Raw genomic sequence first — 12,782 nt, forward strand, 5'->3', positions numbered from 1 at the left:
ATTGATATTGATGACTTTTATTGCCACAAATTAAAAGAAATAAAAATTAATTAGTTATTTAATTTGAAAATTTATTTATATATTTAGAAAAAAATAATATTTTTTTAATTTAATTATAATAAATTTAGATATTAAAAAAAATATTAATAATATTAATATTTTGAAATTAAAATATAATATAAATTAAAATATTTTATTTTTTTATCATAAAAATTAATAATTTTTATTATAAAATTATTTAGAATATAGTTTTATTTAAATAATAATATTAATTGTTTCCTTTTAGTTACAACAAAGATTTAATGTTATTTTATATGATTTTTAGTTACAACAACAATTCAATGTTATTTTATATGATTTTTTTGCTGGCACTAAAAATTAGTTTAGGAAGCTTTTGTTTTCCATGTTAATTTATTAAAATGACTTAAAAAGTATATAAATTTAATTTTTGAACCCACTTTAATATATTTAATTATTTGTTTTTACTAGTTTAGGTGAGTTATGAGATGATTTCTATCATTAATTTGTGGGTTTAGACTCAAGGGCATCTAAAGAATTAATGTGGGTTGAGACTGAAGGGCATCTAAAGCATTAATGTGGGTTGAGATTCAAAGGCATCTAAAGCATTAAAATCATTAGGAATCACACTCTATCTGGGGCACACCATCCCTTAACATGACCATACTTTTTCCCACACAATTTTGAACCTATGACCTTTGCACCACGGAATGTCTTAATATGTCACGACTACTCTACACCCCCTTGGACTTAATATATTAATGTTTTAGATTTATTTTTTTAATGAATTAAAATATTAAAACAAAAATTTTATAATTAAAATTTCTATTTACTTATAACTTTTAAGAAAGTTCGAAATTTTCCCCAAAAATTATTAAATAAAAAACTATGCTATTTTGGGTTTAATTTTTATTAATTTATAGAATTATAATAGTTTCACACATTTTAAAAATAAATATTAGAATGTAACCAATTTGCCAAAAACATAGAGTGTTCAATGTTGTCCATGAAAGACCACGAAAAGTGCATAATAAGAACAATGGAGTGCATGTGAAAAGTACTAAAAGGACTAGGAAATCACAACCTAACGTAACTAATTAATTAGAGAAACAACAAAACTAAATGCATAAGAAAACTAAATAGATATGGAGACATCCACTTCAATGGGGTTGGTGTGCCCGTAACCACCTATACTTGGAGTAGGAGCTAGCAGGATTTCAATGTGTTTGAGATGCACCCTCATATCCTTTTGGTGGAGCACCACCTTATCTAGCATCAACAAAATTTCCTCTTTGATCTCATTTCTTTCCATAATAACCCTTCCAAACAGTGTATTCATCCTCCAATAGAGCTCAATAGTGAGCAAGTATGACTTTGTCTACCCCTTATCTGCTTATGATTAAGAACTCACTTAGCAATGCTGATATACACCTTTGAACCAAAAAGGTAGCCGCCTTGCACCCATACATCAGCCTCAAATTCCCAAAGCTCTTCATGGACTCTTGTAGGCACTTGTTCATGGAGGATGAAAGCTAACACCTTAGCCCTGGAGCTAATATGAGAACCTCCTAGTCAACCTTGATTGCCATTCCCTCAGCCTAACCATCTTTTCAAACAAAGAGAAATACATAGTATCCTTGAGTACGCAATATGCCATGAGCCCGTGAACAATATGAAAAATAAAGATCATAAAACTCACAGACACTCATAAAGATGGCAATGAAGATAAAACCCACACAAGCATCAAATAAATAAAAAGCCAACTTAACAACAATATTCATAAGAAAACAAGAACATAAACCACATCATTGAAAACCTAAATGTTTACAAATTGCAAATAAAATTATAAAAATAAATGACACAAGCCAAACAACATGATAAATTCATCATATCTACCTATTCTAAAATTTCCACTATTAAAACAACTTTTCCAACTTTTCCATATACTATAATCTCATTTCAAAGACTTATTACCTCATTCTTTAAATCCAAACCTTACACATATTGCGATATTATTATAAAGCAAGCAACGCATCACCCTCTCCAATTGCATGGGTCAACCACTACTTTATTGTATCCCACTTAACAAGATTACAAGGAAAACATAATTTATTCGATTATTAACTTAATCATTATATATAATATTTAATCATGAAAAACTAATATTTATAAAAAATCAAAGAATTTTGTTTTGAATTTAAAATTGGAATTATAAAAAAATTCCCAAACTTACTCTAGTAGTCTAATATTGAAATTTCTTTAAAGAGCAGTAAAATAAGGTTATTCAGACCTATGGCAAGAATTATCAACTCTAAATCCAAATTTATCCATGGGACAAATAATCTAGCTAATCTAAGTAATAGGTATTGACTACAATAATTTTATTTTGCCTCTTGTGAAAACTAGAAGGTGGCTTCATGGCCACGGAGGATTGGGTTGACCTTTGGTTTTTGGTGTGTGGTGGGCTGGTTTGATGGCAGGATAAATATAAATGAGAAGAACATGACGTTTAGATGGAATCCATATACCTACCAACCACAAGAATACATATCTGTCAATGTCAGCCAACCTGTAAACATTATATTTCTACTATTATTCTGTCACGCCTCTCTCACCTGACCCAGAAGGAAACATCCCCATTCCGTTGCTTCTAATTCACTGAAGAAAAACCAAACCAGCAGCCCAAGCCACCCGCTTTAAGCTTCCAGACCACCCTAACTCTTCTCAACTTTCGTCTTTATCTGCAACTGCCCCCACACCGTGTTGGCCTTGAAAGCCACCTCACTTCTCTGGGTATATATCTTTGCCTTCTCATTCTCTGAATCTCACGAAATTCTTCCTCATTTCAAATCCCATCCGCCTTCGCAGATTCATCCATCTCTTCATATTCAGAAAATTTCAGAGCAAATTTGAGCAGTCAACGATTTTTTCGCAGTTATGGAAGGATTGCTACCTTATGTTTATCGTGCCATCGTTCAATACAGGTGCAGCCAGAGGCTCTACGGCGCCCTGGCTTCGCCTGGGGATTCGGGCAGATTTTCCTGGGAATCTGCTTACATTCGCCTGCCAGGGGATTCTGGCAGGTTCGCTTCTGAAATTCATGAATTCATTGTCGACGCCCTTCCATCCTCTCAGGCTCTTTACAGGCGTTCTGCTTCTCAATCTCCTTCTCATTCAATTCACGGCGCCAAGGAAACCACTAATAGCAGCGGCGTTCCAGTTCAGAAATCTGGGGGCGGCGCAGCAGGGCGCTCTGTTAACACCACTGTCTCGTTGCCACCGGCTGTTCCTGCGTCTGGCCATAGTATCAAGAATAATTGAAGAAAAAAGTCATGGAAGACGTAGTTGTTAAGAATGGAACGGGATCCATGAGGTGAAGGGCCATTGTTGGATCTTAATGGGTCTTAAAAACTATTGGGTATATGATTTTAATTCCCTTGTCTTTTTCGTTTGGTAGTGTAAGGGGTTTGAATTGGATTGCCAAAAGAGCCAGACAATTCTTCTAATTTGCTTCCTGAGTGAGGACCAGCCAAAGGCTGTTGCTACTTCCATGTGATTATTACAATACATACTACTGTAAATATGCCATAAAATATAAATTGTGTGTTAGATTTCTATTAGCTTTCAATGTAATCTCTGATATACAGATACTCCTATAGTCTTCTCTGCATAACGTGGGCTTCTGGATGAAATTATGAACTGTTCGGTCTCTGGATTTAATTTCAATATGTGAACTTCTTGGGTTCAATCATTAATAGTTCTGTCTGATAAAAAAGTTATTCATAAAATTATTAGATATGGGGTAATTTCCCATAGTTTAAGTAACCTCTGAAACTCCAATACTTGTTTTAGATAAGCTCAACTGCAGGTGACCCACCAAAGTTGGGATTTGAAAACTCCACCCCCTTACTAATTTGATATTTTGTACAAGTTTGGCAAAAACTGAATTTCTTTATCAATTTGATAGTTTTTTATAAGTTTTATAGATTCAATAATAATAAGAATCACGGATTATCTTCATTAAATATTTTAGTTTTGTTATTATATTTGGTTATAGATTCAATAATAAGAATCACGGATTATCTTCATTAAATATTTTAGTTTTGTTATTATATTTTGTTTTTAAAGTTTGGTAGCACTGTAACATGTCTAATAAATTATTTTGATTGGAAGTTTGGCAAAAACTGAATCTCTTTATCAATTTGATAGCTTTTACCAGTTTTATAGATTCAATAATAAGAATCACAGATTATCTTCATTAAATATTTTAGTTTTGTTATTATATTTTGTTTTTAAAGTTTGGCAAGACTGTATTTTCAACATGTCTAATATATTATTTTGATTGGGAGAACCTGAATTGGTAATTTCACATCAAGGAGTACTTTAACAAAACATCCAATCAATCTTTCCAAAACCCTACCACTCTCCAAAACCCAAAAAAAAATTTGCTATTATATTATTTAAATTACAAATATGAATTTAAAAACAACTTACATTTCCTTAGATTAAGGGGATGGTTTTTATTTTAACAAGATTCGAGTTTTGTAAATTATCTGGAGTAGAAAATTCTGGTTTTAGTATAACAATGTTATGTCATTTAAATTGCATGCACGTGTCTCACCAAGGTCGGAATTTGAAAACTGCAACTCCCTATAAATTTGAATAGTGCTTACGACTTTTACGGAGTAGATAATCTTCAAGTTTTCACAGATTATCTTAATTCTAATTTTTAAGTTTTTTATAACCATGTTATCTTATTTAAATTGCAATTTTGATCATTGCATCTTCCTTATCGATTTGACAAAACAGAATTTTACAAATTTCAGAAGTTTTGGTGTCATGTCTTTTAGATTGCTTTTTTAAATATAGAAAAAATTGCCTCACCAATTTGACAATTTCTACAAGTTTACTAATTCTATAAAATCTAAGTTTTTTTTATATTATTTTGATTAAAATTTTTAATTTTATTATAGTAATATTATATTATTTAGATTATATTTTTAATATATTAAAAGATTTATTACTATTAAAATTATTAATTTCTTAATTTTTAATTAAATTTTAATTGGAAAAAAAAAACTTTTTAGTTTAATTATTTTATGATTGTTGGTCTGGAGTATAGCTTAAAACTACTAGTGCTTGGTTAAGACCTCATTCTATTCTTGTCCAGTGGAGTAGTCCAAAAACACTTTCTCTTTGGTTTGCTCTGGCTTGGCTAAGATTTCATTCTGTTTTTGTGGGCTTGGAGTGTGTCTAAAAACATTTTCTCCTTGGCTAAGAGTTTAGCTTGCTTGCACTTAAGGAAACAGGGTAACCCCCTAATACCTAGATGAGTATGTCCAAAAACACCTTCTCATTGGCCAAAAGCTCAGCGGTGATCTGGTAGTAATAAAGCCCTAGCCCTTACCAACCACCAATAAATCATTCCAGGTAGATGGTTTTCCTTGAATAACAGTGATCAATCAATCTGCATTCACTATTCATTTAACTACTAAATTATGAAAGATTTTCCCACCATTTAAACCTTATAAACCCTTAAACCAGCGGTAATGATAATCTGACAGACCCTTGGCGGCCAAGAAAATGAGCAAAGATAGAAATAGAGAGATGGACAGATTGTCACTCAGGCTGACCGAGCTGTGTGTGAAGACCAAGATCGTTTAAATTCTTGGGACAAAGTTAGAGATACAGCGATGGACGGCATGTGGCACAGAGGCTGACTCGGCTGTGTCTGAAGACGGAGAACCGTTAAATTTTTAGGGTTTTCTTGAAGACAAAGCTAGTTTGGCTAAACGGATGAAGGCGTGTTAGGTAAAAAATATGCCTGGTGGGGCAGACAGATGAGAGGAGTCGTAAAAGTTGGGGCAGATGAATTTCTATGATCTATTGGAAAAACTGACAGATTGAATAATAGTCGTAGTCCTTACATTAAACATTGCAAATTAATGCACAGTTGTTCTAACGGACTGACGTCCCAACCTGGAATTTGTCGCTGCCTCCAGCTCATAGAAGTTGGGTCATGCCGGAAGGGTGTGAATGACGTAAGCAGTTATATCGGAGTGGTGGGTATATTTTATATAGTTGTCTAACGATGCAATGTTTTTGTCTAGAAAATTTCACATAATTTTGATGATGTCAAGATTATGAGGAAATTTAGTGTATTTTTTTTTTGGAAATATGAGTTATATTTTTTAAGAATTTTGATTATGAAGCAATATTATACCACATATATTTATATTGGGGATATATATTAAAGAAAAAATGACATAATATATTGAGCATATAATAGGGGTAAAAGGTCTTTATATTAACAAGTATAAAAATGAAACTCAAAGTTAATGAAGATATATATAGAAATATAAAAACCATTAAAGAAAAATGCATATTTAAAGTAAGGATTTTTTAAATAGGAAAAGTGTATTGAGTTTGTATTGGTAAGGGGTTAAATAATGTGATTTTTAGAGGTATTTTCCAATATGTAGTCAAATTAAGGGTATTGTTTAATATGCCACAAAGGCACGTGTTATATGAAAAGTTCATTGAGTAAAAGTTCAAGTGGGGTACCTAAAAGATTCTTGATAGTGTTGAATCTATTTCCACCATCAAAAAAATGTTTCAAATATTCCCAAGTAAGATTTTTAGTTTAAAAAATGCTCAAATTCAGAAGAGAAATTCAGACCCTCGATTTTGTTATACAAAACCAATTTTTGTAAGTTTGTGCTAACACAGAAACAGAAAATCAAGGAAAGGTTTCAAGTATGATTTATTAAGGCAATTATTGGTTTGTGTCCCTGAATTTTAGTTTTGAGTGGTTTGTCTTTTGGATTTAAATCTCTAAAAATATATCGTAATTGTGTATTTGGAGTATTTGAAATAATTGTATTTAGTATAATAAAATTTTTAAGTTATAAAATTAAAAAATATATATATATAAAAATAATTAGTTTACCATTATCAAAATCTTAAAAATATTAATAACGATTATTATTTTCCATTAATTAGATAAGAATCATATAATATTTAATAAACAGTATAAAAAATCAGTAACTTTTTTTTTTCAGAGAGAAAAACATCATGATATTATATTAAGAGAATATAATGGGCAAAATACATATCAGGCCATATAGATCTGTCCAACATATACATGGTCAAAAAGAGACTAATGCTCACGAGATAAGAAAAGATACATTCCAAATAAGCAAAATAGATTCGCATGAGGCCCATAACAGTCCACCAAGAGGAGGTCCATAAAAAACGGCGGCAGATATCCGTCAGAATCAAACAGGATCGAGCATAGCAGAAATATAGACCAGAATGGAGGAAATGGGAGCCAGCGCGTGTTGATGAATAACGAGCTCCATTCTGGCCGTTGATCGGACCACCATCTGTAACCATCCTGAACAGTAGAGAAAACCTGGTAAGGAAAACCAAATGACAAAGAGAGATCATACCAGATTTGGGACGTTGCCGAACATTGAAAGAACATATAGGCATGTGTTTGACAGCACATAGAGCATCTTCCAGGACCCATCTTCCAGTAACCTAAAACAAAGAAACCCCGCTATTGATGTTACATTATTGACTCAACTTATCAAAGGTTGAGAGTTCGTTTAAAAAATAATATGCATACGTCCGCCGTTTAAAACTTAGCCATTAAAGAATATAAACCGAAATAAATCTTTGCTGATTTTCTTTTCTGGTAACGGTTAAGGATCGAACCAAGAAGATAATGACTGCGTTATATTTTTATATCACCTCATGTGATTTATCTTTCGCACTGTATATTGGGTGTTTCTCCCTTCTTTCTGTCCATGTAATATGCGTTTTTCGTTTCCATCAATACAACTTTCAGGGTAATTAATACTTAATTGTTGAGACGGCTCCTCTATTCAAATTATACACGCATTTTTTGCACTTAATTGTGAAATACAGCTAGCAATCAATAACTTAAATGTAGTAATCAGTAACTTCCGTATGTGCAAATAATGCAAAAGATTCGAGGAAATCTCATAGTATTCATATATAATTAATGCCATTTTACAGAAATTAACCAATTTTGTATTTCAGCTGAACCTAATCAAATGCTTTGATGAAAGAGGCAGAGCATGAGTAATGCACTTAAGCGTATTTGAGTAATATTCATAATGCTTTATAAGGTCCATTATCTTTTAAGTTATCCTGTAAATTGATATAATTAATTTAATAGTCTATTTATTGGATAAGGTTCTGAATAAAATTTACTGTTCTGAGGGATAAAACTTTGTTTATCGGTTAAGTTGTGTTTTGAAATCTTTGAAATTGACTGTTTTAAAGGATAAAGCTTTGTCTATGGGTTACGTTATGTTTGGTTATCTTTGAAATTGATTGTTTTGAAGGATAAAGTTTTGTCTATTGGTTAAGTTAGGTTTTCAATTTTCAAAGATTTGTCAAGATAATAAAGTTTTGAAAATTATATATATGTGTTGAGAAGATATTAGATAAGTAAATTAAATGTGAAAATTTTAATTATAAATTTAAATATTTAAATTTATTTTAATAATTATTAATTCTTTTTTTCAATTTCTTTTTTTAAATTTAAAATATTTATTTTAATTAAATATTTTTTTAAAATTTTAAAAAATATTAATTCTTATTATTTTCTAAGAACTTTGTAAATATAATTATAAATGAATTTAATACTTTGTTAGATTTTATTACACAATAATTTATAATGACATTTCATATGTGATTTACAAACACTTATTGCTTGTTTGTAAAGTTTAGATTTCTTGTAGTGTTGTATAAATATGGTTTAGACTTAAATTGCTCATTATTTGTAAAGTTTAGGCTTCTTATTTAGGTTTAAGTTGTTTCTTGTTTGTAAAGTTTAGAATTCTCGTAATGCTATTGTACAAATATGATTTAGGTGATTGAGTCTAGAATGTTTTGGGCATAAGAACTTGCACCAATTGAAAAGGTCTAAAGGGTTTATTATGCAAATTACATATTAAAATTATTAATAAAAATAAATTTTTGATTATCATGCAAAGGGGACAATAATGCTAAGAACTAAAAAAATTGTGGTGTTTAAATTTAGCGCAAAAAATATATAAGAAAAAAATCATCAATTTTCATAAAAAGAAAAAATAATTAACTTAAATTTTACAAGATAAAATTATTTTATCAAAAAAAATATGATTTATAAAAACTTTAAAATTATCATAAAATTAAATGTATTATAAATATATATATATATATATATATAGATAATTGTTAGAAAGTTTGAATGTTTTTAAAAAAAATGGATAAACCTTTTTATAAACATCTTAAAAAACCATTGCAACATTGCACAAAGTTAATAACCACAAATGTAAATCATTATTATTAAATATTTATCCCTTTGACTTGTCAAACTATCATTGGATACATGTAAGCTGATGGTATACCATCAAGGTCGTCTCACCAATTTATGGCAAGATGAGTTGGGTGCAATCTTTTTGGAAAATGTGTGAGAGTAAAAGAGTGCATGACGGAAAAGAAAAACTTAGGAAGGAGTTTTTGATATATTGGATAAGAGAATAGCCAGAACAGCCAAGTGCTATGATTTGTAAAATTTCTTTTTCATGGTTGATTTATTACATGGTTCATCATAAAAAGTCTATAAAAGTGGCTTTTCAAAACATTTGGATGTGTTCATCTTAAAAAGATTAGAAAGATAGGAGCTAGATGAAGGTGATTTAGATAATTGTAATTTATGTAATATAGATTATATTATAACCTTGGCTCATGATTGTGAAGTTGATTTAGTATAATTTATATATTAATTTTGAATTAAATTTGTTTTTTTGAAAAAGTTTCTTTTCATTGTTATTATTGTGTAAATTTAATTTATATACTCATTTTAGCCAACTTTCTTTGAAAAAGTTGCTTCTCATTGTCAGACATTGTTGTGTTGGCATTAATGTTAACACTCACATGGATCTTTGGTTCACTGACACAAGCCATTATGTTCCGATGTAGTGATCATGAAGAATGAAGCGTGGATTTTGTAGCTCCGATTATGTACCTAATCTGCGAAGCTGCCCTAATTCAGAGTGCATAACCAAAATTTGGTCCGCTGATTAGAGAAAGGAAGAGGTGAATTCCTTGCATCAATGTCCCAGAGTGTTGTGGAGGACACAAAATTGAAGAATGTTGGATGGCCAAACATTGGGAAACTTAGGAAATATTTTAGGCATTGCTGGGATTTGTTCCCTAAGGACTTATCTTTGTTTATTGCAGGTGCAACTGCTGGTGCTGCTGCCAAGACTATTACAGCACCTCTTGACAGAATCAAGCTCTTAATGCATACCCATGGAATACCGGCAACTGAAGAAAGCCCATAGAGAGGGATTGGTTTTATTGAGGCCATTACAAAGGTCGGAAAGAAAAAGAGAATCAAAGCTTATACGGGTCCATTCCAACAGCACTGTTGACCTCTTTGTTTATGAATTTTACAAGAAATTCTTCAAAGTAAAAATGAGGAGTTTCATGTTCTAGAATACTAGCAGTAGAAGCTTGTTTAGGCATGAAGGCATGACTTCCACTCTAGTTATTTACCCTTTAGATGTCCTTCGTTTGCGCTGGGCTGTTGATCCAGCTTGCAAAACCATGAGACAGGTTGCAACAAATATGATGTCAGAGGAATGGCTTGATTATTTTACAGAGGAATTGGGCCATCACTTAATGGCATTGCACCCTACATTTTTTACTAAGTTAAGACAGAGGTGTCTATTGCAACTGCTGTTATTTCAACCTCTTTTACATACCACATTTGATGCAAAATTGGTTCTCGTCCAACAAGTCAAAATGAACTTAAGAAAATTATGACAGAAAATAGTGAACTCCATGGTTTTTGGGTTGGCCATCTTACCATCGAATTGCCCATAGTAAAAACCCATGGTTTTTCTCATCGGCCTTGACTGGGTCAACGTCTCAATGACTATAAATACCATATGTATTTATTCGGTGGTCTGGTTCGCATGGACTAAATCGATCAGGATGTGTAGTCATGTATCCATCAAGGTGTTTGAGAATAAGGATTGAGTGTTGTGTTTGAGAATAAGGATCGAGTGTGTTTGAGCACGAAACACGGCGATGCTCTGATCGAGGCTCAGATCTAGATATTATTTTTTCTGAACTAAGAAATCGTGTTTTGAACAACTCTCCGTCATACATAATTTTACCCTGAATTGGACCACAATACCTGTAAATACCAAACCTCCCCACTTATTAAGTATTGCGAATAAGGTGCGTACCCGTAATCACTGCGTGCAATGGACAGCCGAGCAATTCCTGAAGTCAAGCAACGTGACGATTGGTACAATGGTATCGATTTGATGGTGACATATCTCCAGATTTGATTCGCATGAATGAGAGACAGTTGTCTGCATATAAAATCGTAACGATAACAGTTGTTTTGTTTGCAGAACCTATGCGTCAAGTCAAAGCTCTTGTAGGCAAGGCCTGAGAATGTCAAACGAAATTCCTAATTGACTGTTCTGAACGGTCGAATCTCATTCAGGGCTGAATTACTTCAAAGGCCGAATTGTTATTTTCCTTGCTAAGCCCATGCTGTTTGATTTTTATATTAATGGCCAATATTTTTATTTTAACCAGAATCATGGTTGCACAGGCTCAAGTAAGAGTTGTTCTCGGGTCCATTGGATTGTTTAGGTTGGAAAAATTAATATCAACGACCGCTGTTATCAAATTGATATCAGCCATATTTGTAATATACTCGTAAATCAATCAAGTAGATTTGTAAGTTGATAGCAGCCATATTTGTAATACACTAGTAAATCAATCAAGTAGATTTGTAGATTTTTATTTCAGGTTGTGGATTCTGTTTACCAGGGGAAGGACATGGATTAAATGAAGTTCATTTTCCAATTGATATGTGTTTTGTAACATTTTCAAGGAGTCCTTTATCCACGAACTGCCAAAAGTGGCTTGAATCTGGGCCAAAAAATTTCAAAAAATCTTGTATAGGCAGTGTTTGAATCTTGTTTTTGATGGTGGAAATGGATTCAGCACCATCAAAAACACGTCTAGGACACCTAAAATTTTGAAGTTTAACAACTATAACTTGGATTTACAAAAATCCTTGCCAGATTTTATCTAAACATGACGGGAATTTCCATAACTTTCCGCGCAACTTCTCCGCCTCTTTAGACTACTGTGTTCAAAAAACCCCATTTAAGGTTGTGGATTTTGTTTACATGGATTAAATGAAATCTAGAGTTGGAATATAAATTCAAAAAACCCCATTTAAGGTTGTGGATTTTGTTTACACGCTGAAAGTTATGGATTAAATGAAATCTAGAGTTGGAGTATAAATTCTCCGTTCCATATAAATTCTCCATTCCGCAACACATCAGATAATTAATAATGAATGTGCATTTAATGGAAGATTTGTTTCGTAACATCTGCAAGTTCAAAAAACCGCATTTAAGGTTAAGGATTTTTTTTACAGGAAGGACATGGATTAAATGAAGTTCTGAGTTGGAGTACAAATTCTCCAACAAGATATCGCATAATTAATAACTAAGGTGCATTTAACGCAGAGTTGGCAAGATGTATGGTATGATATATTCAAAAAATAATGTTTTTAGTAAAAATGCCCATATTAGATTTTAATACTTTGACTTTTCATGTATTAAAATATTAAAAAAATGTATGTTTTCAATATATATGTATGTAGAAGTCTTTTGCTAAGTGGTGGATGTAAGTTCAAGGTTACAAAA

The 12,782-nt window shown here is 31.7% G+C and overlaps 1 protein-coding gene across 1 annotated transcript; it reads left to right on the forward strand.

The window, feature by feature from the left end:
* The first annotated feature begins 2,637 nt into the window (after positions 1-2,637).
* On the forward strand, positions 2,638-3,638 carry LOC149194925 (uncharacterized). The gene has a single exon (XM_089408001.1). The coding sequence runs from the start codon at positions 2,956-2,958 to the stop codon at positions 3,337-3,339; it is 384 nt and encodes a 127-aa protein (XP_089264127.1). The 5' UTR covers positions 2,638-2,955; the 3' UTR covers positions 3,340-3,638.
* Positions 3,639-12,782: the final 9,144 nt, after the last annotated feature.

Source organism: Pinus tabuliformis, chromosome 2_2 (assembly GCF_031772625.1).
Source record: "Pinus tabuliformis cultivar Carrire ecotype Pingquan chromosome 2_2, CPIR1, whole genome shotgun sequence".
NCBI lineage: Eukaryota > Viridiplantae > Streptophyta > Pinopsida > Pinales > Pinaceae > Pinus > Pinus tabuliformis.

Bases quoted from the DNA above. Each gene is read 5' to 3' on its own strand.
- LOC149194925 (XM_089408001.1), top strand. From the start codon at position 2,956: ATGGAAGGATTGCTACCTTATGTTTATCGTGCCATCGTTCAATACAGG.